This window comes from Callospermophilus lateralis, chromosome 6, assembly GCF_048772815.1.
Source record: "Callospermophilus lateralis isolate mCalLat2 chromosome 6, mCalLat2.hap1, whole genome shotgun sequence".
Classification (NCBI taxonomy): domain Eukaryota; kingdom Metazoa; phylum Chordata; class Mammalia; order Rodentia; family Sciuridae; genus Callospermophilus; species Callospermophilus lateralis.
This window is the reverse complement of record NC_135310.1, coordinates 108,853,707-108,881,264: the sequence shown is the minus strand read 5'-3', so window position 1 is coordinate 108,881,264 and position 27,558 is coordinate 108,853,707. Positions and strand designations below refer to the sequence as shown.

General features: G+C 40.1%; 1 protein-coding gene across 2 annotated transcripts in view; it reads right to left on the bottom strand.

The window, feature by feature from the left end:
* The window catches only part of Rcan2 (regulator of calcineurin 2), a 240,797-nt gene that overhangs the window by 193,004 nt on the left and 20,235 nt on the right, over positions 1 to 27,558 (bottom strand). For both annotated transcript variants that reach the window (XM_076858624.2, XM_076858625.2), the window contains exon 2: positions 5,899 to 6,125. In XM_076858624.2, the coding sequence (XP_076714739.1) occupies positions 5,899 to 6,123 (225 nt within the window). In that variant the 5' untranslated portion in view covers positions 6,124 to 6,125. The remainder of the gene's footprint in view (positions 1 to 5,898; positions 6,126 to 27,558) is intronic.

Sequence of the window (27,558 nt, the reverse complement as noted above, 5' to 3'; positions counted from 1 at the left end):
CTAAGGTGCTAAGCCCTGGGTTCTATCCTCAGCACTGAAAAACAAAACAAAAATGAAGAAACAAACCTGAAGAACATCATGTTAGGTAAATAAGACAGGCAGTGGTACAATGCTTGTCTAGTATGCTCATGGCCCCGAGTTTGATCCCCAGCACTGCAAAAATAAATAAATGGAAGAAAGAAAGATAGTTGAACTCAGAAGCAGAGAATTGAAGGTGCTGGAGTAGGGGATGGTTTAGGAAGATGTTTGTCAAAGGATACAAAATTTCAGTTAGAAAGGAGGAACAAGGTTATGAGATTTGTTGTGCAACATGATAACTACTGTTAATAATAATGTATTGTATTTTTGAAAATGATCAAAAAGGTAGGTTTTAGCCATGTTCTCACTACTCAAAGTATGTGAACTAATGCACATGTTAATTAACTCTAATTAGCCATTCCATAATGTGGACATATTTCAAAACATCCTGTTGTACACAATAAATATATATAATTTCTATTTTTCAATTAAAAACAACATTATGGGACCATTTAATCGCTCATCTTGATGGCATTTCATATTTCAGTGATTAACTCATTCTTTTTGAGCAAGGGATGTAGCCTCATGTGCATATCTTACAGATTTACAACTTATATCTATATAATGTAATATCAACTTATAGTTTAAATTTGCATTTCCCTGAGATATTATAGTTTCTTTCTTCCTTTATATCTATAATATCTTACATATCTGACACCCTTGAGACCTGATATGTTTGGGATTCAAATTTGGGGTTCTAGAAATATAATACAGCACACATGCCTCCTATTGTGTAATGTCCCTCCAATGTCTGGGGCAGCTCTGTGTAATTAAAAACAGGAATCTGCAGAGAAACAGAATATTCACACTATGAGATTTTCTTCTGGTCAGATTTTAAATGAATTAGGTCAAAAGAGATTTTGCCTCAAAATGAACTATGAAAATAAAGTCTCAGCTTTCAAAAATATCCAGATTCTGGAACTGCTTATAGAGAAGATTTAGCTTTGAAAATTTTTTAGGGTGTCCTAATAATGTCTACAATATTAGACTAGACCATTCTTTCCTTGGCTAAGATCCTGAAGATGGAATTTATTGACATTTAGTGGCCATGTTGAATGAGAATTTTATACCTTTGAATATTGGAATCACTCTGTCCACTCTCAATGAATTGAGATGATCCATTTGCAAGAAGCACAAGACTGAGAGAATATAGACCCGGGGTTTCCAACCTCATACCCATTGTGGTAGAATATACTCTTTAACAGTGGTTGGCAGAAATGCCACTTTATTTTTTTTAATGTTTTTTTTTGTGTGTGTGTGTGTGTGTGTGTGTGTGTGTAGAGGAGAAACAGAAAGGCAATAAATATAGCTGTATGCTAAATGACCTTTTGAATGCCCTTTTGATTTGGCATCATCTTGAACACTTAGTATATATTATCTGTGGGCTTATTTTAATTGATATCTCTTGATAGATTATAAATTCAATGAGCTATGTGTATTTTGTTCACCATTGTATCCCCAGAGACAATTATCATACCTGTTTGCAATAAATATTTGTATGCTGAGAGGTAGTAGTAAGCTTAATGTGTAAGAGCCTGGCTGCCATTAATGTGGCAGCCTAGATCTGAACCCTGTCTCAGTCATTGCCAGCTGTGAGACTGTGGCAAACTATCTGTGCAAATCAGTGTCCTCATCTGAAAACTGAGGACAATGACACTCATTGTATCAACCTAGATGGACTCAGTTATTCTCTAAAAACAAGCCCCCACATATCAATGGGCTAAAGTAGCAACATTTTTTTGTTGTTGTTTGTTTGTTTACTTGTTTATTGGTTCTTGCTGAATTACCCGTTTGTCATAGATTGGCTAGGACTCTGTCCTATGTTGTCCTTGTCCTCAGTTTGAGACCCAAACTGCCTTAATAAGCACTAGCTGGCACAATGTCAATTTCCCTAGCAGAGTGAAAAGCACATTCTTCAGGGCCCAGAATCAGAAATGAAATGTTTAACATAGACACAACGCAAGTTACTTCTGCTTGCATACTGGGCGGACTAGCCAGTAAGGTCCAGGGCTAACCACCCTGCCATGAGCCCAGTAGGTAACAAGGCAGAAAGGCACTGTCCTCATAGGGCTATTGTAAAGGTACAAGTGTTTATAAAGCACTTGGAAAGCACCTGGCACCTCAACACATGTGTTTGCTACCTCCACAGGTGTTTGCTGCCACTTTTATTCTTATCTAAACTAAATGCATTCATCCATTTGAAGGACATTATGAAGTCACCTTTCAGACTTCTCCTTATTCAGTTGAATTTGGATAAATGTTTCATAGCAGTTGTTTCTCTGTTCTCCTTTATAGACCAGTGGACACCAATGTCCTATGCTTCAGACCATTTTCTAGTCCAGCACAGATCCTGGGCAGTTTGGAGGACATTTCCTCCAGCCTCATCTGTCTTGAGACTTCTGCAGCCCAGGGGGCCCAAAAAGGCAAAGCCAGGGAGGGGGGCATGCTGAAGGGAAATGAACCTTAGTAGTTTTTATGAGTTGGATGCTGTGAAGATCCCAGTTCTAAATGTGTTTCATGCAAAAATATTTATACTTCAAGCTGTAGCATGCAAACAGCAATCTGCATTTATTGGTTTCAGATGCCAATTTCCTCTAGCTCCAGTTCTCCTTTGTGTTATATAAACAAATCTCAACCATCTGGACCACAACAAGCCACACTGAAGTATGCGCTCATTCATTGCAAAAGCATCAAATCAAAATACAATCTCACAGAATTCTGCTTAACAGAAAATTGGAATGTATTTTGTGAACCTCAAAAAACTGTTTAAAAAATGAATGTTTGGTGTCAGGACTTAGAATTTGAAAAGGATAGCAGACATAAAAACATTAAAAATATTGATCACGTTGGTAAGCAGAAACAAACATAACCAGAATGTCATATCCTATGGTGTTACCTATATTATGAGCGGTCTAATTGAGCACTCTCCAAATTACCTCACAAAGGAGAAGTCCCCAGGAAAGGTTTCTCAGACATGTGAGAAAATAGAAAAGAGATTGCTCTCAGATTCACTCATGAGAGCCAGAAAGCAAAAGCTTAAATTCTTACCCTTGTAAGAAATGTAAAACAAATACTTCAGAACAATTGCAAGAAGTAGGCTAAACTCATTAATGTCAAAACACAATGATTCAAAAGGAGGTTATACCAAAAAATACAGGACTCGCTCAAGCAAGTTACGCATGTGACCACCTACGCACCTGCACATCCGAGAAGAATGCTAAGCATCAGCCTCCTGAAAAAATCCCAGGCTGCTGAACTCATCTCCCCAAAGCTAGACATAAAGACAGTTACCATGGCCAGCCTTGCCCACAGGCAAATATAAGAAGAGCTGGAAACATTTCGTGCTTCTTTTCCCTCTGCCTAAAAATATCTCCCCACCAACTTAGCACAGTGCTTAAAAATGTCTATCCTTTGGGAAAGATACCCACCGTGACTTCATGGCTCATATTCATAAATCTGAACTTTGTAGAAAGAATATTGAGAAAACGAGGTATAAAATAAAGGAATTTATTAAGACAATGAAAACTGATGGGTCTGTGTTAGCTTTCTATTATTATGTAATGAATACCTGGGAGAGAAGAGGCTTATTTTGGCTCAGTCTACAATCAATTGGTCTTATTGCTTGTGAAGAGGCAGCACATAAGAGCAGAAGCACATGGTAGAACTAAACCATTCACTTCATGGGCAGAAAATGCAAGACGAAGAGCCTGGGGTCCCACTGTCCCCTTTAATGGCACCTCAGCCTCCATGACTTGCAAGAGCTCCCACTAGACTCCACTTCTCAAAAGCTACGCAGCCTCCCGATAGTGCCACTCTGGGGAACAAGCCTTTAACAAAGGCCTTTGGAGGACTTTCCAGATCAAATTCTAGCTACATTACTGGAAAGACTCTGAGGTTCTGAATCGTGAAGAGAAGCACATGGCAGGGAAAGGGAGGTGCCACCAAGCTGCCTGAACACTTTTCCTCGATGTTTTGTTCTAATGATTGTGCCTCCTGGCTCTTAACCCATCTGGTGTCTAATTATCTCGCACATACCCTTAAACCATGTATGTGTAATTACATCAAAGCTGCATCTACCAGATTCCTTGGCATCCTAGAAATGCTCTACACATGGAGACTGGGTGGTCACTCAAGTTGGAAGACTATCTGTTGGACTTCCTGAGTTTCAGTGTGTAGACATTGGCCAATTATAAATTCCACCTCCTTGACTAAAAAGTGGGATCTCAGTCATTTGAAACTTGCTCAACTAAACTAGATCTTGTTTACTTTGACTCAATATTTTGTTTTAAAACCAATGCTTCTTCTTGAGATGCTATGCTCCAACTTTGTACACAAATTAATTGAAAATACTTAGTAATTTATTATCCAAGCACAGATCAGAAGATCAAGTCTGCCCAGATGTAGGCAGACTCCCATGAACTGTCCCCAAGTTTCCATCCTTTAGTGGCCCCAATTTGGATCAGCTGATTGGCCATTATGAATAGGACTTCTAAAATGACTAGTGCCTTCATACACCTTATTATTCCAATCTATTAGAAGTATTTCTCAGGAGAGACTCAAACCCCCATTAAATCTTTAAGGCAGACCCTCTAGTTGTGATATTTAGATAAATAGAAGGTATAATGAAAAAATATGGACCTTTCATTCATAGTTAAATAATGATAATTTAAATATTATTTATTTAAATGAATATGATTTAAATATTAATAATAATTTCAATTGCCTTTAGTAAATCATTGCAATTTACTATAATTTCCAGATTTCCTTGGGATGCACTACTGTCTTACTTTAAATAGTCTTGGTTATCACAGTCCTGAAAATTCCAATCACACAAATTTGCTGTATTTCAACTAACTTTCAGTTCATCATTTAATTCCAAAATAATATTGTTATAAAATATTCAAATGGCTTGAAATAATTCCTAACCCTCTAGAATGGTTTTTCTCTGTTGTTCTTAGGATTGTTTGAATCATCAATAAAACCCCAAAATCAGACTTTCAGAAAATTGTGCTCAGTCAACGAAGTTCAAACTTCAATAGTTGGCAAGAAAAGCTAACTTTTATAAAACAGCAATCATCAATCCTACTTTTATATCTCACACAGAGCCACGCTCTTCAACTTAGGGGAGAAGGCCCTTTGCCCTAAACTGTTGCCCATGTTTTACGACATGGTCTAATAGTAACTGTTTATAAGTAGGTTTCTATATCTACATGAAAGGTTGGATCCATTCAAATATTAAAAAGCCAGAGAAATCTGAAATAAACTTTAGAAAGATCTCCAAATGGAATGTCTACAATGATTTCGAAAAGCATTTACTCCAAATCAAGTTTGTGTCTTAATATGGGAAACTAGAAAGTGTTTGTACCTGGACAGCCTCATTCCCTAATCATTTCAGTTCAAGGCATTACTGCTGTCGGTCAGTTCTTACAACACACATGTAGCAATACCTCTCAGTATCAATGAATAAAGAAGAAGTCAGATGGTCAATGAACTGTTCTTTTCCAATAACTGCTGAGAAATAGGAATCACAATATAAGAAACCACTTTGAGAGCATTCATCAAACTTAGGAGGCAGAGGGGCAAAGAAGAGCATGTACTTGAAGAGGGCTCCATTTGATCTAGCATTAGTCTCATCGACAACCTTGTCGGGTGTTCCTTCAAAGCTAGCTCATAATCGGCTTTTGTCATCCTGTTACATATGCCAAAAACAGAGCCAACTAAGCATTTTCAAAAACATCAAAACATCAGCCCCCGTGAACAAGGCGATATGTTGTGTAAATGCCACATCTCTCTGTATTTCAGGAACAGGTAATTTCTTACCTTGCTCTCTTCTCCTTCAAACACAGACTGGTGAACATTACATGCAAACAACGAGTTGGGGAGATCGTTGAAGTCAGTGATTGCTTGAAAGGCTTCCTCTGCGAAACACCGAGTGACGGCCCAGTCCCTGTCTATGCAGCAGAGTAAGAGAAGCCCTCCATCTTCTGGGAGGTACCCCTGTTGCCCCAGGCTCCTCATTCCGATGAAGTATGATTCTCCCCTCATTCCTGAGGACACAAAGACAGATGTTTATTAAAGTTGAGCAAATTCCTTAAAACTCAGTTTTCAGGTTCTGGACAGTTTGAGGCAGGACAGGGGAGTATGATTAGAAGAGGCAGTGCTCTCAGAAGGGAAAAGATACATGTTCACATCATTCCCTTCCTCTTTGACTCAGGATTTCCCATGCAGCTCTGTTTCTGAGCAATAGCCCAGTCAGTCCTATGGTCAAAACCAAAACCAGGATGAAAGTTATATTGTTATATTGTGTGCATGTATGAGTATGTAAAAACAAATCCCATCAGTATGCACAACTATAATGCACTAAAACAAAAACTTTTAAATCCCAACTCTGCAAAAAAGTTGGAGACCACCACCACTGTTAATACTAATGATGTCTGTCATGTGCTGAGTTCCAGGTATTATTCTAAATGATTTACATGCATTAAACTTATTTAATCTCCACAATTACCTATGAGGTTGGCACCAATATTATCCCCATTTTATACATGGGAAAACAGAGGAACAAAGCAATTAAGTAGCCCTTAAAGGGTTAATTACAAAATGGCAAAGCTAGGATCCAAACCCAAGAGATATGGCACCAGAACTCTCTCTCCTTAGCCATGGAAATGAAGCTTATCAAAATTAGCAGAAATTTAAAGAAATATGATCTAACTCATAATCACCTGAGTCTTGATTCCATTGACTCTAATAGTTAACTGTTGGTCCACAATGAGAACACACGTACACACATGCAATACTTGTTATTTCCTCTTCTGCATGGGATAATTACTGCAAGTCACTGTAAGCCTAGTCCAGATCTTTAAAAATGATTAATACCCTGGCTAAGTCATGCTTTGTAGATCCCTCTCCCTCCTATCCCCATGAAGCCTTACGATATTCATTTTGCCTAGCTGTCTGTGTTCGATCTTTCTATCGTTTCCTGAACCTTCCATAATTGACCCAACTACAGAGGTTTTGCTTTTGTAATACTGGGTACATAATCCAGGAGATTTGGTTTGTCTCCCCACATATTTCAAGGATCGCATGAACTTTTTTTTTCATGATTATTTTCATGCCTATAATATTCTTCTGCCCAAAGTTCAATAGAGCCCAGACAGTGAAAACACTTGCCAACCGTTACACAGGCAGGACTAACTGACAACTATGAGGTGGTCACTGAGTCATCTCCATCGAGCTTGATTTTCTTCATGCCCAGCATCACAGGGTAAAGGCAGAAATGTGGGCACAATTAACATCACTCTGCCTTTGGGATACTCAGTCAGACAACTTCTGGGACCCCCACCAATGCTGAGAGCCATTAGCCAAGTAGGTATGACAATTTCCTTGCCAGCGTACCCCATGTTGCTTAGAGGAAGGACTCATGGTAAAATGGACTTGCCTTGGACATTTTGCAGTGACATTGCATGTAAGGTGACCTTGCTCAAGGACCAGGGCGGATCCGGGTTTAGGGTTTAGGGCGGATCAGGGTTTAGGGTTCTCCTTGGGCTTAGGGTGGTTCCAGGTTTAAGGTGTACCCTGCTGGGAATAGGGCGTAGCCTGCTGCCTCAGGCGTGCCCGCTCCTGTAGTTCCCGTTGAGTTCTCATGGGATTCAGAGAGTATTTGGGCAGAGAACGTGTTTGCCCCAGAACATGTTTGTAGAGTGTCGGTGACAGTTCAGGAATAAAGAATTGCTGTTTGAATCTACAAAGCTGTGAGTGGCTCGTGATTTTGTGCCCAGCCAGACTGCGGCACACCAACACACCGGGCTCTGCTTATACCTCTTTCAAATTCTGAATCATGATAATGAGATTTTGTTTTTCCTCTTAATTTTTCCTAGAAAAGTCACTATGAGAGTTTGATAAGCAGTTTCTCATGGCAATAATGAGTTACATATAAAGTCTCTGGTTGAGATAGAAGCAAAAAAAATCAATAATTTGGAGTAATAATTCTAAAATTGAATTACAGTTTGTTTTGTTTGGTTTGGGTTTTAGTAGTGGGGATTGAACCCAGTGGCACTTAGCCATGGAGCCACATTCCCAGCCCACTTGTTTAATTTTTAATTTTTATTTTAAGACAGGTCTTACTAAGTTGCTCAGGGACTTGCTAAGTTGATGAGGCTGGCTTTGAGTTTATGTCTCAGACTCCCAAGTCATTGGGATTTAGGAGTGTGCTGTAATCATGGTAAATCGAATCACTGTAATTGTAGTAAATAAAAAAAAATTGTTCTATATAAAATATGATAAAACTATTCTTATATTCTGAAGTTTTTAAAACTCCAACTAGTGCAATATTTTCTGTATATAATAATAAAATAAATATTTTCATTAAAAATATGATGTATGGTTTATTCTGTAAATCACCTAAATTATATGAATATTTTCAATTAGAAGGAAAATGATCTAATAAAATTAAAATAAATGGAATTCAACTGCTAGACATCTTCAAAACACATATACATTCATTTTTATTCATCTATATAGTTCTTCATATTTTAGTGTAAATAAATAACAGTCATTATTGAGTATTATTAGAATACCAGCTACCTTACTAGTAAAAATTATTACTAAGAACACCAAAACAACATTGTTTCTATCAATAGATTATAGGAAAATATTTTGATAATGAAGTCATAATCATCCAGTAGCATGAACCATAGATATTGTCAATTTTGGTTTTATGTTTAAGCTTGTCCATTTTACTTTATAAAAGTTTGAGTGAATAAAGACTGGTCCTCAAATTTTATTACATATGTTCTGTGAATGTTTCAATTATTCTTTCACCAAAAAGAAACTAAAATCCAATGCTGAACAAATTAAATAGGCCAAATATTAAGCCTCACTTAGGACTCATTTTAATCTACTCAAATAGCTTTAACCTCTGTTCTAAGCTGTAACGATACGATTATCTTCATGAGACTTTATTTTAAGCTCATTACTTTCAGGAAAGACTTGAAGAGTGAATGCATTTTTGGCAAACAACCCACTCTACTTACATGGAGAAATACTTTAGAAGTCAGAGCTTCAATGAACGAACCCTAATTTCTCTTTTCATTTCCCATCACTGGCTTATTTCATAATCTGGAGGAGTCACATGATCATTCAATGATTCAGTTTATCCTCATAACATAAGGACAAAATCACCTCCCTGCCTCCCTCTGCAAAGTAAGGGGAGGCACAGGAATCAAGCAGGAACCAAAGTGACCAGAATCAGCATTAACCATTAAATAGAAGAGAATGTAATATGAAGTGCTATAAAACACTTCATTAGGATAATCTCAGAACAAGGCAATTATGCTTTTGGATCATCATTAAACTTTAGGAAGCCCAAATAAACAGAAAAAAAAGAAAAATTTGATGATGAGAAAAACTTTCTAATAAGGACATGTAAAGCCCCAAGTACCAAATTAACTGGTTCATCTTTTAAAATTAATTTCAAAAGTCTTAACTCTAATAAGAAAGGTTTGAGGCAACCATTGTTTGCCTAACATAAAAAAATGTGCATGTGTTGTATTTTATTTCTAAGTCTGAGGTTGGCCCTCCAAAAGGAAGAGCTGCCTTAAACTGGAGGTTTGCCCACCACCCCTGGGCATGTTGCCCCCCGATCCCGCACTACTCAGCCTTCTCCAATGAAACCCCCTCTCTTAGAGTTAGTGCTTTCTTTGACTCACATCTCAACTTCAACTGGTATTTCCAGAGAGCAGAGATTGGCTGTCTTCCTCCTTACATCTTCAGATACATATAGATAGTCCTCAAAATGATGTTAGGATGAATGAATGAATAACATGAAAAGGAGTCATTTTCAGGAAGTAACAGACCAGCAATTGGATTATAATGACCAACTTAAAATATGTTGTTTATTTCAAATGTCTACATAAATCATTAAAATAATCCTCTCATTTAAATGTAAGGTTTGATTTCTTAAATATAACTTTACAAATGAAAAAAAGCAAGAATCACTCAAAAGATTCATCTAGCTAAAATTTAAGAAGATCTATGGAGCATGACAAAAATAATGTCCATGCTCTTTGATTATATGAGTTTACTACAGAAAGAACTGAAAAATTCAGAAAGCTAGAAAGAAGAAAAATAAACCATAACCTTACTATCCAGAGAAATCTCCTCCTAAGAAACCTCCTCCTAATAGTTAATTGTTAGATATATTTAGTTCCAGTGCATCTATTTATTTATTTATTTTGGTACTGGGAATTGAACTCAGGGACACTCAACCACTGATCCACATATATATATTAGAGACAGGGTCTCACTGAGTTGCTTAGTGCCTCAGCCACTGCTGATGCTAGCTTTGAACTCGTGATCCTCCTGCCTCAGCCTCCTGAGCCACTGGGATTACAGGCATGTGCCACCATGCCTGACCTCCAGTGCACTTTTTACATGTATAGTTTATTTTTGTTTGTTTGGTACTGGGGATTGAACCCAGGGGTACCTAACCACTGGGAAAAATCTCCAACTTATGTTTTTAAATTTTAAGACAGCATCTAACTAAGTTGCTTAGGGTCTTGCTAAGTTGGTGAGGCTGGCTTTAAATTTGCAATCCTCCTGCCTCAGCCTCCTGAGCTTTTTAAATAAAATTAGAAACATGCTGTTTAGTATCCCACTTCTTTCTGACAACATTGTTATAATCCAGAGCAGTTCCCTGTATAATTATATATTCTTTGAAAACATTGATTTTAATAGTCACATTGCCTCCCAGAGTATAGATCTGTCATAATTTCTTTATCTATTCTTCTATTGTTTGACATTTGGAAAGCATACATTTCCACCACCACATGGATCTGGAAAAGAAAAGCCACTATCTGCTATTAAAATATAAAGCCTCCTGTGGGAGAATTCAAAACTCCCTCAGATGCAGGGTTACATCTTGATGAAATAACAGAGCCCCAGGGAAATTCCTTAGGGCCAGTCCTTCCTTATAAGTAGGGGGCTTTGGGGCTGTAGTCTTCTTGTCAGTAAAATGTAAAATTACCAAGGCCTTATTCACCTTATGAGTCTAAATGAAGGTCTTTTGAAGCCCCCCAAATAATATGTGCATGAAAGCTACTTATTATTATCTTTATGCTCATCAAGGGCAAGCTAACAGCAGAAGAAAGTTGGCCATCATTTACTACTCTTAAGTGTGTCAGTGAACTGGGTGTGGTGGCACAGGATTGCAAGTTGGAGGCCATTCTTGGCAACCTAACGAGGACCTGTCTTAAAATAAAGGGCTAGGGGTGTAACTCAGCAGTAGAGCACTTGCCTAGCATGTACAAGGCCCTGGAATTAATCCCTAGTGCCAGAAAAAAAAAATCTCAAAGGGTTTAAAACTCCAGTGCACATCCATGAGGGTTAAATCTATGTCACTACAATGAGAATCGAGTACAAGTATGGCTTCAAGATTTGAAATGTATCCAGTGGAGACCCCATAAGGAGGGAGAGATCTCTATAAGGCAATAATAATAATAATAATAATAATAATAATAAAATAAAGCTTGTATCCCATAAAACCAATAATGACAAGATGAAGATTTTTTTTACAAAAAAATTACAAAGTTAGTAGCAACAATAATATAAATGATTGTATTGGATTCACATTAATGAAGGATGAAGCCTGTAGACAGGAGGATTTGCAATCATTTCATTGCTATCCTAATAGCAATGAAAATAATTTTTATCCAAGATTTTTAAATATCCCCAAAGCATTTATTAAGGCCTAAAATGAAGAGTGTGTGCTTCCTATTCCAGAGTCTAGCCACTTGAAACTTAAAGCTACCTGTGGCCACTGAGTACATCTTTGCCATCTGAATAAGTGGATGAATCCCCAATAAACTTGGCAGATAGTAGGAGTACTGAGTTTCTTGACAAGAAATTAATCTTCCCAACACTCCCCAATTTTATTTCTGACCAGCATTTATATGGTACAATCAAGTCCAAGATGAAAAGCAAGATCTCTGGTTCAGTTAAATTTCATTATTATTGCAAACTTACTAATATGCATGAGACTCTGATTTCCAAGTTGCAATATTGTAAAAATTTTTACTTTTCTAGCAATGGGGTCTATCTAATCAGAATGGGGGATCCATGCATGGTCCCATAGGAATTCAGCTCTAAACAAGATATAAAAGGAGGTGTCAATCACAAAGAAGTTTATGGAAACAGCTGAGGAGCCGTGGAAAGACAAATGAAATTGTAAACACCTTTAAACTAGCTGAACTATCAAATAAAATCAGACAATAGTGTGGTCTGTGGCCTGTTTAAAAAAAATACTGCCATCTGGGAAAGTGTGGGGTGCCTATAATTTACCTGGAGTCCTCTAACACAGAGAGAACATCATGGCCAGTTCTGGATGTCACACACAACAGAAACACTGGAATGTTTTCAAAGGAAACTATTCAATCTGATAGCAGGGCCAAAAGTCACACTGTCTGAGAGATAATGGCCTAGGAGGAAAGGGCATAAAGAAGCAAAGAGAAATAAGTCTGGAATGAAATCATGGCTGCTCCAAATCCTAAAGGAGGAAAGAATTTTGGGGTATGGCCCTTGGAACAGAGATGTTAAACCCGAGAGAAAGAGTTCGATTCAACAGAAGGATCCACAGATCTGTTAGGTTGAAACAGAATACCCTGCCTCAGGTCTTAGTGAGCAATTTGTACTGGTGGTATCCAGACAGCAAGCTGCACATAGCAGGTGCCACCCATCTAACAGGATGTCAAAAGGGGATTCCAAGGAACAGGGAAGTGTTGGCTGACAGTGTCTTAAAGGTCTCCTCTCACCTTAACACTTTTATCTTCTCACAACTGGAAAACAAAACACAGGAAAAGGGATATCTTTATACTATGAGATGCTCCAGAGAGGGAATTTATAACCTTTAGCAATAGCTTTCTCCAGTGTGCAAACCTTTAATTTTTTGGATGCTCGTAACTGCCTACATGTTTGTTTCCTCTTCCAGGTTACTTGTACTTGAAAGCAAGAATTTTTTTTTTTTTTAATAGGAAAATGCTTCAAAAAGGGGAAATTATCAAGGCATACAAAAAAGCAACTTAAGTTGGAATTTATTTTTTCTTAGACAAAAAAAAAGTCTTTTAAAATTAAGAACAGGAATATAAAACTGTTTTGCAATAAGAGTGACCTAAGGGGAAATTAGGCCTCAATTCTAGGCTATGGCCAACTGAAAATTATAACTAAGAAAATCAGTGAAAATGATTAATGAACAATTCGTACTGGCTCTAAGTCCAGTTTTTATTGAAAAACAAATAAATGGATTATGGAGATTTTGTTAGTATAGAAGAACTTTTAGATGATAAAGCTTGAATATTAATGATAAAAACTTGGAATGTAATGTTGTTTTAATGAGTAGTAGGTAAGAAATGCCCATAGCTATTTTAAGCGAAAAATAAGATTAAATGAATCCATTTCAAATTTTTAAAGAATAGAAACCTAAACAAAGTTTTGCAATGTTTACAATTCCTTCAGTTCTAGAATTAAAATTTTAAATTTTCTCTTGGCATGTGGGACAAAATCAGCTCATCAGAAGAAAAGTTTTACATAAATAGTAATAATTTTTTAATTAAATCATATTTATCTCAGCATTCAGTTTTGAACTGGCCTCATAAGTGAGGTCCTTTTGACTGCTCTTCTGATACTTTAATATCTAGATTCTCTTAGGGAGAAGACAGGACTCTTGCTCATTTTTGTTCATCTTACAGACCGAAGTGTAATATTAGAATCGACGAGCCATGCCCGCCATCCTGAGATACAAAGGAGAGATATGATATTCTTAGGCTGTGCTCCATAGAAACCCATTACAGCTCTTTCTGAAATATAATGGAACCTATTTAATTCAGCTGCAGAATTTTCACACCTGCAGAGCTGTGTGAACCTCATGCTATTCTTGATACCATTTGGGATCAGTCTTGAAAGAATCAGGAACATGCCGTTTTCAACTCGTACTTTTCAAAGAAAATTATCCCTATTCCTCATTCACGGCTCCCTTCGGGACACCTTCTGAATTAGCTCTTCCTCCTCAAGCTCCCACTGGACCATAATTTAATTAATTCAATTCCCCGAGGAAGCAGCCCTCTATGAATTTTTATGAAGTATATAAACAAAGCGAGTTGCTCCCGTCTTCTCCTCATGCACTGGATTCTGCAATAATGGTGGGAGGAACAAACCTGTCCCAAATAATGTCTTTACAACTGTTGGGGTTTAATGCTGGTGAGGATCTGCAGATCAGGGTGTTCTTCCAATGGACATGATAAAAAAGGAAAGATGACCTCAAACTTACCCAGAACCAGATGGGACAAGCAGAGAGGGCATTTGTATTCCATTCCCAAAACCCATCAAGAAATTGTGTTTCAAACAGGTTTGCTGCAAGAGCAGAGAGCCAGATGGAGGAAGCACCACCTTTAATGAGGAATTTGAGGGTCAAGATGTGGTACTTAAAGACAGACAAATCTGTTTCTACCAAGAATGTCCAGCAATGAATCCCAGGTTATTAAGCCAAACAAGCAGTTACTGAAGCATTCACCCCAAACAGAGGAGGGATGGCCATTGTATTAGCCAAGGTCCCAGCAGGAAGCAGATGGTATGCTTAAAGTGGATAGTTTGAGAAGAGTTTAATAAAGGAACTGTTCACAAGGTGTGGGCAGGCTATAGAGGACCCACAACAGAGAGTGCAAACCCTGGACTGTCACCACCTCTTGACTTGAAAATGTGAGAAGAGAGAGAGAGAGTTCCAGACTGGAGTATCTAAAGAGGCAGAGGCCAGGTGGAGGGAACCCCTGAGAAGTCTTCCAATGAGGGTCAGTTAATTCTCAGTTGCACCCCAAGGAGAGTATCAGAGGAACCAATATCCCCACCTTCCTCTCTTGCTCTGATCTCTTTCTGGAACTTTCCACTGATCAAATCCAACTGGAAACCCTAGGACAAGGGAGACAGCAATGGGGAGCATGTGGGTCAGTCACCAGGGCACTCGGTGGAGAAATGGGAAGAGAGTCTCAATGGGACCCAACGAAGATGTCAAACAGCCTTTATAAATGGGTAGTAGTCTAGAAATTTCACAGGTTAATATCAATACAACTTTAAATCTTAAAACAATTGAAAGCACTTGTTTTTTAACAGTTCCAACCAGGGCTTATATAATATAGAAGAGTCACCATCTCCAGCCACAGTTTTCTTGAGAACAATAGAGTGGAGGCAGGGCTGAGGGGCTCTGTGTGCCCTAGAGACGTCAGTCCTGAGCCACTGTGGAATATGTGTTCAGGAGCTCCAGAACCATCCTTTCCTTACTGCTTAGAAGAAGCAGAAGGAAAGGCCAAAGCCTCTGGGCGAGCCAAATAATTATATGCAAAATAACTTTTCACAGGAGGAAGACACTTCAAAGGTGAGCAAGAAGGCAGGTAGAGGTTGCTATGGCAGCCAAAGTAAGATTCATCCTGTCATCTTTCACATTGTGCTTTCTGTGGGGGCATGGAGTGCTGGGGAGAAATGGAGTAAAAAGAAAAGAGCAAAGAGTGAGAGATGCTGCAGCTTTAGTGAAATGGACCCAAGAAGGTCTGAGTTATTCAGGCCTTACAATAGAATAAAGAAACAGCCGACCAGCAGGCTGCCTGGGGTGGAGAGCTGGCCAGATCTCATTAGGAGGCAGGTTACACTCCCTCTGATGAGAAGAGCAGATACAAAGGGCTTGAAGGTGAGCAGGAAAGGAAGGAGACAGAGAACTCTCTCTGAACGCTATGTTGATTTCCCCTTCAAACACAGCTAAATGTCCACGTCACTTTCACATTAAAATTCTCCCCTAACTCTCAAGGATTCGTCAAATTAATGAAAACAGCTCTTTATCCCAGCAAACCAGGACACCCACAAGATGACATTCTTGCCATCTAGATTTATCTGCTGCCTCATCCGTGCTGAGAAAAGAGTCACAAACAGGGTTCAGCCACAAGTTCCAGCTGTCAATAATAATATCAGTAGTGGCCAACAATGGATGAGGGTTTGCTTTCTGATCAGGGCTTCATCTACATCAGACTGACAGCCAGCGGTGCAGCCTTGACCTCCTCCCTCCAGCTTCCCTCAAGTCCAAGACTTTCTCCTGAGCCACCCCCCTCACCCATGTGCCACTCTGGGGTCACAGGCTTCACAGCCTGCAGAGAGCGCCTCTCATTGGTCACTCTGTCCTGTGCTTATTTCTCCCAGGAGACCTCACTTAGTCTTGCCCCTCTCTGCACCTGTCTTATTCTTATCCTTTCACCTAATGTCGAGGACAGGAGCTGGGCCTGACCCATGTATAGAATCCCTATAGCTGCAAAACAGAACTCTTTTATTTCTTTGTTTGGTGGAATTGAAGGAGTTCCAAATTGGACTCTCAGCTCTCAAACTTATAAGCTGCATGGCCTCAGGCAAGTCGAGTGACTTCACCTCTGTGTTCAATTTCCTCACCTGGGAAGTATGGGTAGAAGGATGCACACCTCATAGGGCTGCTTTGAGGAGTTAATAGCTAATACATATTAGGCACTAAGATCAATGACTGGGACACACTACACTTGCTCCATATGTGTTAGGATCGACCATCTTACTTCTCAACAGAGAAACTCTGAACCTCTCACAAGACACAGGTAGAAGGAATAGAATGTAGTGTAGCATGTGACTTTGGAGTTGGTCTGTCTGGTCTGAATCCTGGCCTTGCCACTTTCTGGATGTATGACCTCAGTCGTGTTGCTGAATATCTCTGGGAACTGGGTGAAATGTAGAGCCACAGTGGTGCTGTCCTCATAAGGTAGTTACATGGATTAAATGTCATACATATATCATAGCATTCTTCTCCCTCACCCCACCCCAAAATCTCAAAAATTTCAAGATCTATGTTTTAAGTTCTTTAAAGAAAACTATATTCCACAGTAAGAAATATAAGAACTTTGAAGTCAGATAGACTCAGATTCAAATCCCAGCTCCCTGTCCATTGTTATTTGCCAGATGGAAGAAGATGGACTGATAGTTGAAGCTGACCATGGACTTCAGATCTGAAGTCTCCTTCGACGATTTAAATTTGTGGTTTTAAGCAAATTATCTTTACTCACTTAGCCTCAGTTTCTACAGCTATAAATTGAGATCACTGAGAGATCCAAATGAGATAATCCTGGTAAAGAATTTAGTCCAGAGCCCACAGCAATAACCATTCGTGAACTTTTATTATAGCATTTACTATAATCACCTATGTGTTAGTCAAATTTTCATTGCTGTGACAAAATACCTGAGATAAGCAACTTAAAGAGATAGGTTTATTTTGGCTGATGGTTTCAGAGGTTTTGGTTCATGGTTGCATGGCCTTGTCACTTTGGGCATGTGGTGAGGCCACACATCATGTCATAAAGTATATGATAGAAGGGAGTCATACACTTCATGGTGGCCAGGAAGAAGAGAGAGAAGGGGCTAGAGTCCCAGTATCCCTCTCAATGGCATGCCTCTAGTAACTTTCCTCTAGTCCCCGCTTTCTAAATATTCCACCACCTCCCAACAGTGACACAAGCTGGTAACCAGCCTTCAACACATGGCCTCTGGGGGACATTTGAGACCCCAAATGTGACAATTTGCTTGCACACGTTCATCTGACAGCTGAACTTATTTCTCTGCTCTCTGGTGCATGTTTTACTTCCCACGAAAGGCATATTTTGTTAGGCCCAGGACTTGACATTATTGCAGGCCACAAAGAAAGATCACTGTTCTGAACGCTTGGGTTTTAGTCCCCATTAGTGGCCTAAGATACTTAGCTTTAGGGAGCCAGGTTCCCTGCTTCGGGCTTTCAGAGCCCCTCACCCCTCTTGCCTTTCAGCAGCACTTTCCACTTAAGTAAAAATACAGTCAGGGCTTAAGCAGAGGCTCCAGCAGACTTCAGAGTCAGGGGCCTCTCCACCACAGCCCCCCCAACCAGCCGATCATCCTCCCCCCTGGGAGGGCCACCCAGCTCCTCTTTTTCGCCCTCCTCTCTGTACTTGTGCTATTATTTACAACATTGGGCAAAGAGAAACCATTTATTGACGTTTTTACATCTCCTCCCATATGTTGAGCATTCTTGATCCTTCCTGTATTGGTTGGCACCCAGCACGGTTTCTGATTCACGGAACTGGCACGACAAATGGAGCATCACACCACTGGACTCTCCCCAGAGTGATCCTGTGAACTCTCTTTCCCACAGAGAGCAACCACGGATTCTTGCTCATCTTCCATTATTACCTATTTTTTTTTTTTTTTTGGAACTGAGGATCAAACCCAGGGATGATCTACCCACTAAGATAGGATCTCGCTAAGTTGCCCAGGTTGGCCCCTGACTTGCAATCCTCCTGCCTCCTGCCCTAGTTTCCTGAGTCCCTGGCTCTGCACCACTGTACCAGCTGATTACCACTTTCTCAATAGTGATTTTCTGAGTCACAGATTATCAGTGCCTCCAGGTGTCAAATCCAGAAACTTGAGCATCCTCATCCTCTCTTCCTTAATTTTCCCTGCCTGCACACTTCACTGTTGGTCTGAAATAAGGCTCTGCCCTGACTCCTTCAGATCACTTTTGCTATCACACCACACACTCTCAAGTCTACATCCTTCAGGTTTCTACAGAAACGAATGCAGATTGAACATCGGCATTGCAAATGAGAGCACATCTGCTCCCATCTCAATGGCTCTCTACCCTTCCTTTTCAATCAAGGGCCCCAACTGAGAGACTGACACAGACTGGGCAATTGCATAAATGACTTCCAGTTTTCCCTCTCTATTGTCAGCAATGCACAATTCAGGACGATCCATCATTAGTCCCCCACTTCTGGTGCCATGTGTTGTTTACAAGAAAAAGCTGACCCAGATTCTAGACTCGAAATAAACAAACCAAAACCTTTGTGAAAGTCCCCTCTGGCCCGCTGCAATCGGGACCAGTTTATCACATTTGTCACCTCCTCCAGTGACTGATGAGCAGCCAGCACTCATGGAGGAAGGGGGTAGTAGGCAGTAGGTCTGGGGAACACCTGCAGAGGCTTTAGAGAGAGACTGAGCCTGTGCAGGAAACAAGAAGGAGCAGCCATGAGGGTCTAGTCACTAACCCACCTTTTGAGAATGATAACTTAAATGTCCTGGGCTATAACTGAATTCCACCAAAGACCACCACTAGAAATGAAGTGGGAAGAGGATGTCTGTCATCCTTCTACTTGTCCAAGGAACAAATGGGACATTTGTGCTATGGCTTAAATGTATCCCTTCCAAAATTCAGTTGTTAAAACTTAATGGCCAACGTGATGGTGTTAAAAACTGGGGCTTTTCTAGGGTGATTAGGCCATAAGGGTTCTTCTCCTCATGAATGGAATTAAGACTGCTATAAAAGGGGCTTCACCCAGCTTAAGGCTTGGTTGCCTTTCTACTCTACCCTGTGAGGACACAGCATTCCTCCACTCTGAAGGATGCAGGAACAAGGCACCATCTTGAAAGCCAAGAGTAGCCTTCACAATTGATCCTACCTGTCTACACTAGACAATTGACCCTACCTCTCCCTTGACCTTGGAATTCCCAGTCTCCAGAATGAGAGAAAATGAATGTATGTACTTTATAAATTACCAGTGCCAGGTATTTTTGTTATACCAGCACAGATGGATTAAGGCAACTTGTTACTTTAATAAACTGATGGATCCGCCATGATGGATGCCATGATAATCAAGACGGTGGCTGTACTTTGAAAGTCTATAGATTCCTGAAAAAATACAAATGGAACATAGGAGATGCTTGCCCAACATTCCACCATGACATTGGAGGAAAGAAGTAGGGCCTCTTCACCTTCCTGCTCTTCTACCCAGTCCTAGAACCATCTCATGTATTTAAATGGAAAATAGCCAAGAAATTTGAGGTTCCTGTGTCAAATTCGTGTTTACCACCGAATCCTAAAACCTAACTTAGTGTCAGTAATGGAGCAGTTTGAAATATGAGAAACATTATTTGGGGGTCTTTTTGAGGGACTACTGCTATTTGTCTTTTTATATAGCTAATCTAACAATTCTACATTTCCAATGATACTGTCTTACACATAACAAATGCTAGAAAATGTTTATTATATAAATTAAGAAAATTTGCAGCCGATGCAGTGATACATGCCTAGAGTCCCAGCAGCTTGGGAGGCTGAGTCAGGAGGATTAAAAGTTTAAAAACAGCCTCAGAAACTTAGTGAGGCTCTATGCAACTTAGTGAGAACTTGTCTCAAAATAAAATATAAAAGCAGACTGGGATGTGGCTCATTGCCCCTAGGTTCAATCTCTGGTTAAAAAAAAAAGAAAGAAAGAAAGAAAATTTGCTATCTACCCTTTCTCCATTAATTTACTTTCTCACTTTGTTACATTTCTTAAAATTGTTTCCATTATTTTCATTCTTGCAAATAGAACCATTTTTTTCACTTATAATGTATCGTTACCTCAAATACTAAATATCAAACACTTTAAAGTGTAATAATGACATTGGTCTTTAAAAAGATGACTTGGGAAGTATATAAAATAAGAGAAAAGGAAATGAAGTCTTACTGAGCACATAAACATGGTCTTTCTTTAGCCTGGATGTGGGGAGGGCAAAGTCCACCGTGGGTGAACCCCATTGTCAGTTTTCCATCACTTTCCTCCTGGTGAATTCTCCCTTCTTCACTCACCTCACTCACTTCTCCACCAGAAGGCACAGGTACTCTTTAGATACTACCTGTGTAGGGCAGCTGGCTATTTCTTATGTTTTCTGGAGGGGTGGTCAGGAATGTGTCTCTGACCCATAAGGAAGGGAGGGGGTGAGGGAGCAAGAGTGGTGAGGAATGAGCTCAGATTGAAACCACAAGACCTCTACAAGGATATGTAGAGCACTACAGGTTGTAGAGAGGACTTGGGTTTTACTAGGAGATGAGAAGACACTGAATGGTTCTGAACAGAGAAATCTCATGAACTGAATTATACTATTAAATAATGGGTACTATTTGGATAACAGACCAGTGGAACAAGGATGAGAGTAGGGGTCCGATTAGGAAGGTATTTCTGTAATCCAGACTGGAGATGACGGTGATTCAGACCATGGAAGTAGCAGTAGAAATAATGAGAAGCAGTAGGAGTCCAGGTATTTTTAATGTACTGAGAGTATTTGTTGATTGTTGATGGTTTGAATATGGAGGCGGAGAGGATTGAAGGGTAATGCCAAGGTTCTGACCTGAGTAACTAGAAACTCAAAGTTGCCATTTATGGGGTGGGGTTATATCTCATGGGTAGAGTGCTTGCCTCACATGTGTAAGGCACTGAGTTCGATCCTGAGCACCACATACAAAAAATAATAAATAAAGTAAAGATATCGTGTCCATTTTAAAAAGAATCTTCAAAAAAAAAAAAAAAAAAAAGCTGCCATTTACGACCACAGAGAAGCCTGTGGTAGGAGCAGGCTAAAATCAGAAGTTCGGTTTAGGGGAGAAGTTGAAGACTCCTAGCATCCATCTCAGTGATGAACCATTCTGAGTCCAGCATTCAAGGATCAGCAGGATATCACAGACAACACTAAAAGCCATGGGACCACATGAGTGAGTTGAGTGAGAGAAAAGGTCCAAGATCTGAGCCCTGAAACACACCAACATTTTAGAGGAATGATAATGATAACATCGCATGGGGGGGCGTTGATTTGATGATATAATCCATGTAAAGCATCTGAAGTACTACTGAGAACCTCCTTTGGCACTCAACCAGTCTCAAAGACACACACACACACACACATACCCCTCAACATTTGCTCACCCCTATCTCCACTAGGGCACCTAACCCAGAACCCAGGGCCCTGGACCTGGTAGAATTCTTCTTCACATTACTCACAAAGAGGGGATATGGAAAAGGAAACGTGTTCTTGCTATAAAGAAAACACAGAGCTGAGCAAGGTGGCATATGTTTATAATCCCAGCAGCTTGGGAAGCTGAGGCAGGAGGATCACAAGTTCAGAGTTAGCCTCAGCAACTTATGGAGGTCCTAAGCAACTTAGCAAGACCCTGTCTCAAAATTAAAAAAAAAAATTTAAAGGAGTGGGGATGTGGTTCAGTGGATAAGGACCCCTAGGTTCAATCCCTAATACGAGAGAGACGAGAGAGAGAGAGAGAGAGAGAGAGAGAGAGAGAGAGAGAGAAGAAGAAGAAGAAGAAGGAGGAGGAGGAGGAGGAGGAGGAGGAGGAGGAGGAGGAGGAGGAGGAAGAGGAGGAGGAGGAAGAGGAGGAGGAGGAGGAGAGAAAAGAAAAGAAAGAAAGAAAGAAAAGCTATTATGTTCATATTCCAACCTGAAGTTATGAACATAGTAATGTAATGTAGCTTTTAAATTAAACAGTAATTTTAAATTAAACAGTAATTTTTAAATTAAACAGTAATCCAGTGCTTTATATTAAGTACGTCATGTATATTCTGGGCTTTGGGGTGATCCTGAGGTATGGACATAATATATGATGTTTCTCTAGGAGATTACATCCCAAATTCCAGACAAGGTAATATAAGCTCACATTTAAAAGACTGCAGATTGTCTCATGAACCCTCCCCGCCTCTCTCTCTCTTTCTCACACACATACCTCTATGTATCTCAACATCCAGCATACAGTAGTTACTCAATAAATGCCTGGTGAACTGAATTTTTAAAATTATATTCTGAGTTATTGTGTCCTTCTCCTAACTCTTTTTAATGATAAGGTCTAATATATAAATCACTAATAAAATCTTAGAATTATAATGGTTTGGGGTCTTCTACCACCACCTTGAACCAACTGTGAATCCAGCCTCATATAAAACCAAAGAGTGGCAGTGCTGAAACAGTATGTGTTCAGTCGGTTTTTGTCTTCAATAATATTTTCACAGATGAAACCACACATGGCCTAAAACTTTGGGGATTTTATTTTTTTTTTAAAAAAAGATAATTGTCAAATAAGTCACTAACATTTTTATAGTGGCTAATGATAGAATGCTGGGAGCCACTCAATTTCAAACAATTTATTGTAAACATCCATGTATACTAGAACCACCATCTTCTCTCATATTATTCTTTAAGGTCATTCTTTACAAAATCCCTCATGGAAGGAATGTGGATGATTTTATAAAACTGGGAGAATATTCTAATTTTTGAATATTACCTATAAACTCATATATTACTCCTTTACAATGATATATTGATCATCAGCTGTATACAAACTACCATGACACCTCTTAGGTGATTCAGAAGAACCCACTCTTGAGTGGGTGGTAGAGGAGAGTCACCATGATTCTGCAGGGAAACAGGATGGAGGTGGACATCAGAAGAAGGGTGGGGCATGCTGTGCTTTGGGGATTCAAAGGAGGAAGGGATCACTGGAGGGTAAATCAGGAAAGACTCCGGAGTAGGCAGAACTGGAGGCTAGATAGGAATGCAGTGGAGAGGTACAGTAAAGGGGTCAGGAGGGGAGGAGCAGAACATTCCAGGCTGAGAGAAACTTTTGAGCAATACATGGAGGAGGGAGGGGTTAGAGCAAACCAGGAAAATGACAGGAGTCTAGACTGACACACGACAGAGAAGGAAAGCAAAACCAGGTTGTTGTGTAGTTTTCATGGACATAAAATCTGCTTCTATCTCAATAGGCAATGGGTCAGAGTGAGGAATACTGTTGAAGCATCAGAGTGCTATTGAAAAAAAAAAAAAAAGGACTTAACAATGGCCTCTGGCAACGCAGTTAAGAGTTGAAGATGGGAATGGGCTGGAAGGTCACCTGTGCAGCCATTGACAGGGTTCCACAAGAAGCAAGTGGTAGTAGGACTGGAGGGAGAGAGAGGTAGGCATCAAAGGGAGGAGAATCAGGGAAAGTCCTCTTTGCAGAAGCACGGGTTTCAGGAAGGAAGGAATCCACTGCATTTCTACTAATGCATATTACTTTCGCACCATTGTAAATTCAAACAATTCTGAGCCAAATCATCCTAAATTGCAGACGTCTGTATTCAGAAAATCCTCAGAGATCCTGCCAAGCATCAGGATCAATTATGTTGAATAACCCAAACCCTCTGCTTTAGAGTTCAGAGCAGCTCCTGGCGTTAGCACCACCCCCTCCGCTGTACCTGCTACCATTATCCCCTAGCAGTTTAATTCTAAGTATTTCTTTTACCTCTCCTTCAGTCTATGTCTAACAGGAGGGACCCCCTTTGACTTTGGAATGAACATGGTCCCACCTTACCTTTGATCTCTAGCACTTATGCATATTCTCACTATCACAACCAAACCAGGTTGAGGGTAAGGTCCTTCTACATGTGGCGAACCACTCTTCTCAGGTATCTGTGATTCTCAGTTAAGGAGAAAAATCCTACACTGTATATTGCCTTCCACTACTGCTATAGCAGAAGCCAAGAGTAACCATGGGTGGCACATCACGGAAAAATCTTGGCTGATTTCAAGAAATGGCCAACTGTGTAAAATTTCTGGTAACTAGAAGTTATGCTCTGCTAGAGCTGATCTGTTTTTTGGGTTTTGGATTTTTTCTTTTGTTTTGTTTTTGTTTCAGGGATTGAACCCAGAGGTGTTTACCACTGAGTCACATCCCCAGCACTACCTTTTCTCCCTCCCTCCCTCCCTCCCTCCCTCCCTTCCTTCCTTCCTTCCTTCCTTCCTTCCTTCCTTCCTTTTCCAGAGACAGGGTCTCAATGAGTTGCTAAGTGCCCTGCTAAGTTGCTGAGGCTGGCTTTGAACTCTCGATCCTCCTGCCTCAGCCTTCTGAGCCACTGGAATTACAGGTGATTTTATTTTTAACTTGAGGAAGGCAGTGAGTTTGTCCACTGCAGGGGGGACATGGGGAGGGATGTGCTTCTTGTGGACAGGGAAGCCAGTAGGTCACAGGGAGAAGAGCCAGTCCTCCCCTGACTTTTCCAGTATGGATCCACTTGAAGGGAAGCAGAGGTTGATTGTCAGGGCTCTACTTCTCTCCAAACAAGTCAAATGACTGTAATTCTGATATTCTTTAGTTATTTCAACTTCAAACTGATTTCACTCAGACCTCTCTCTCCACTCAGGGTGGTTTCTGTAATTGCATTGAAGCTGAGTACTTGCCATGCCAGGGTCTCCAGCATCTCTTGGTGGTTGTTGCTTTTACTCTTATGGAAAGCAGCTCAGCTGCTTGACTTTGTGACAGAATTCTGTGAGTTGGGAGTTATGTTTACTCATTCAACAAACAATTATCAAGGGTCTACCACGGAGTTGATGAACAAAAATAGAGCAAAGTGAACAGCCATGATTCTTCCCTTCAGAGCTTTAAGAGATGCAGGTGTCATGAAATCACCCAGAATGGCTCTTCTTTCTCTTTTCTGGTGCTCATCTGACAAGTGTCCTGGGCCTTTTTAAAATCTGAAGTCAAAGAGGACACTGCTGTAAACGGGGAACAGATAATAGAAGAGCACTGGAGGGCGATTCTGAAAACAATGATGCCTTTCATCTCTAGTCACCAAAACTGTTCTGCCATCTGACCCTCCACACAACCTTGTAAGATCACAGGCTGTCATTATAGCTCATTAAAACTGAGGCTCAGCTGCTCACAGATAGAATAGCAGAATCAGGACTAGAATAAAGATCCCCTGAATCTTGATTGTTCCACCTCACCAGTTGAAAATACTGAGAAAAAAAAATATATCATTTTGGTACATTAACAAGCATGAAGTGAAACAAACAAACAAACAAAACTATGAAACATTATTTAGATAATTACATAGAAAGCAACAATTCCTTGGAATGCTATCAACAGTCACCTCATTTATCCAAAATTTGCAATAGTACTTCATGAGAGCTTGTTATGCAACAGAGGCTCACCACAGAGGACAGGGTGGTGAATCATGAACCATGGCTCCGGCCCTCATAGAGGGAAGCCTGAATGTGTTAGTTCTGTGTATCGTGCTGTGATGTTGTGATATAATAAAAAATATAAACTTTGGTCTTATCCAAGGTTCCTGGCTCTCTGCCCCTGAAATCCTGGTAATTTCCTAATTGGAGCAGTAAGAGTCATAGGAATATGTTTTGTTAATTTAGCCTTTTGTCCTACTTCCTAAAACAGCGTGGGGCAGCTACAGTAGGATAGATAATAGTACCTCCTGTTATCATACCAAGCCCTCTTTCAACCCCATGTGGGTTTGCAGTAGAGAGAAGACTTTTCAAAAGCCCCTAGGTATCCACAGGATGGGTCTGGTTGCTAGGGAAACCAACCTGTTGAAACTTTCAGCCCAACCCTTGACCTCCAGGGAGGGGAAGGGAGAGCTGATCCCCAATTGATGATGATTTAATCAATTATACCTAAATGTTGAATCCTCCATAAAACCCTGAAAGGACATGATTCAGAGCTCTACCAGGTTGCTAAACACATCTACATCCATGGACTCAGAGACAGGAGCTTCTCAACCCCATGGGGGCAGAAGCGCATGAACTCAGAACCCTACGAATGTCTTCATCTGGCTGTTCGTCTTTATCCTTTAAAATATCCTCTGTAATCTGTTGACAATAGTAAGAAAATAGTTTCCCTGAGCTCCATGAGATGCTCTAGCAAATGATCCAAACCAAGAAAGGGATTGTAGGAACCCTCCAGTTTATAATTGGTCAGTTAGAAGCTGTGGAAGAAAAAGACCTGCTATTGGCATCTGAAGGAATTGGAAACTGAAACTTGGGATCTTGTTTTGTGTGGTGCTTTTGAACCCAGGGTCTCATACATGCCAGGCAAAAGCTCTACCACTGAGCTACATCTTCAGTTCAACTTGTGGCATCTCACACTAACTCCAGAGAGATAAGGTCAGAATTGAATTAAATCATAGGACATTCAGCTGGTGTTGAAGAATTGCTTGGTGTGGGAGGAAAACGCCACACACGTTTGGTTGGCCACAGCAGTGTCCTGGGCTGTTCTAAGTGTGACAGTAGGAAAAATGGATTTCTTTCTCCTGTCTATACACATGCACCTTCACCTGCCCAGGATAGGTGCTTGAGACTTAGGGGTGACTCAGTGACCACCGCAGACATTTGTATTCTGGAAGGCATGAAAATATTACACCGAATATAAGCAACAATAAATGTTGGCAAGGGTGGGGGGGAGTTACACTCATACATTGCTGGTGAGACTGCAATTTGGTGCAACCACTCTGGAAAGCAGTATGGAGATTTGTCAGAAAACTTGGAATGAAACCACCATTTGACCCAGTTATCCAATTCCTCAGTATATACCCAAAAGACTTTGTTTAAATTAGCATATTACAGTGACATAGGCACATATCAATGTTTACAGCAGCTCAATTCACAATAGTCAAGCTATGGAACCAACCTAGGTGCCCTTCAACAGAAGAATGGATAAGGAAAATGTAGTGTATATATACAAAATGGAATATTACTCAGTCCTAGAGAAAAATGAAATTATGGCACTTGCCAGTAAATGGATGGGACTGTAGACTATCATGC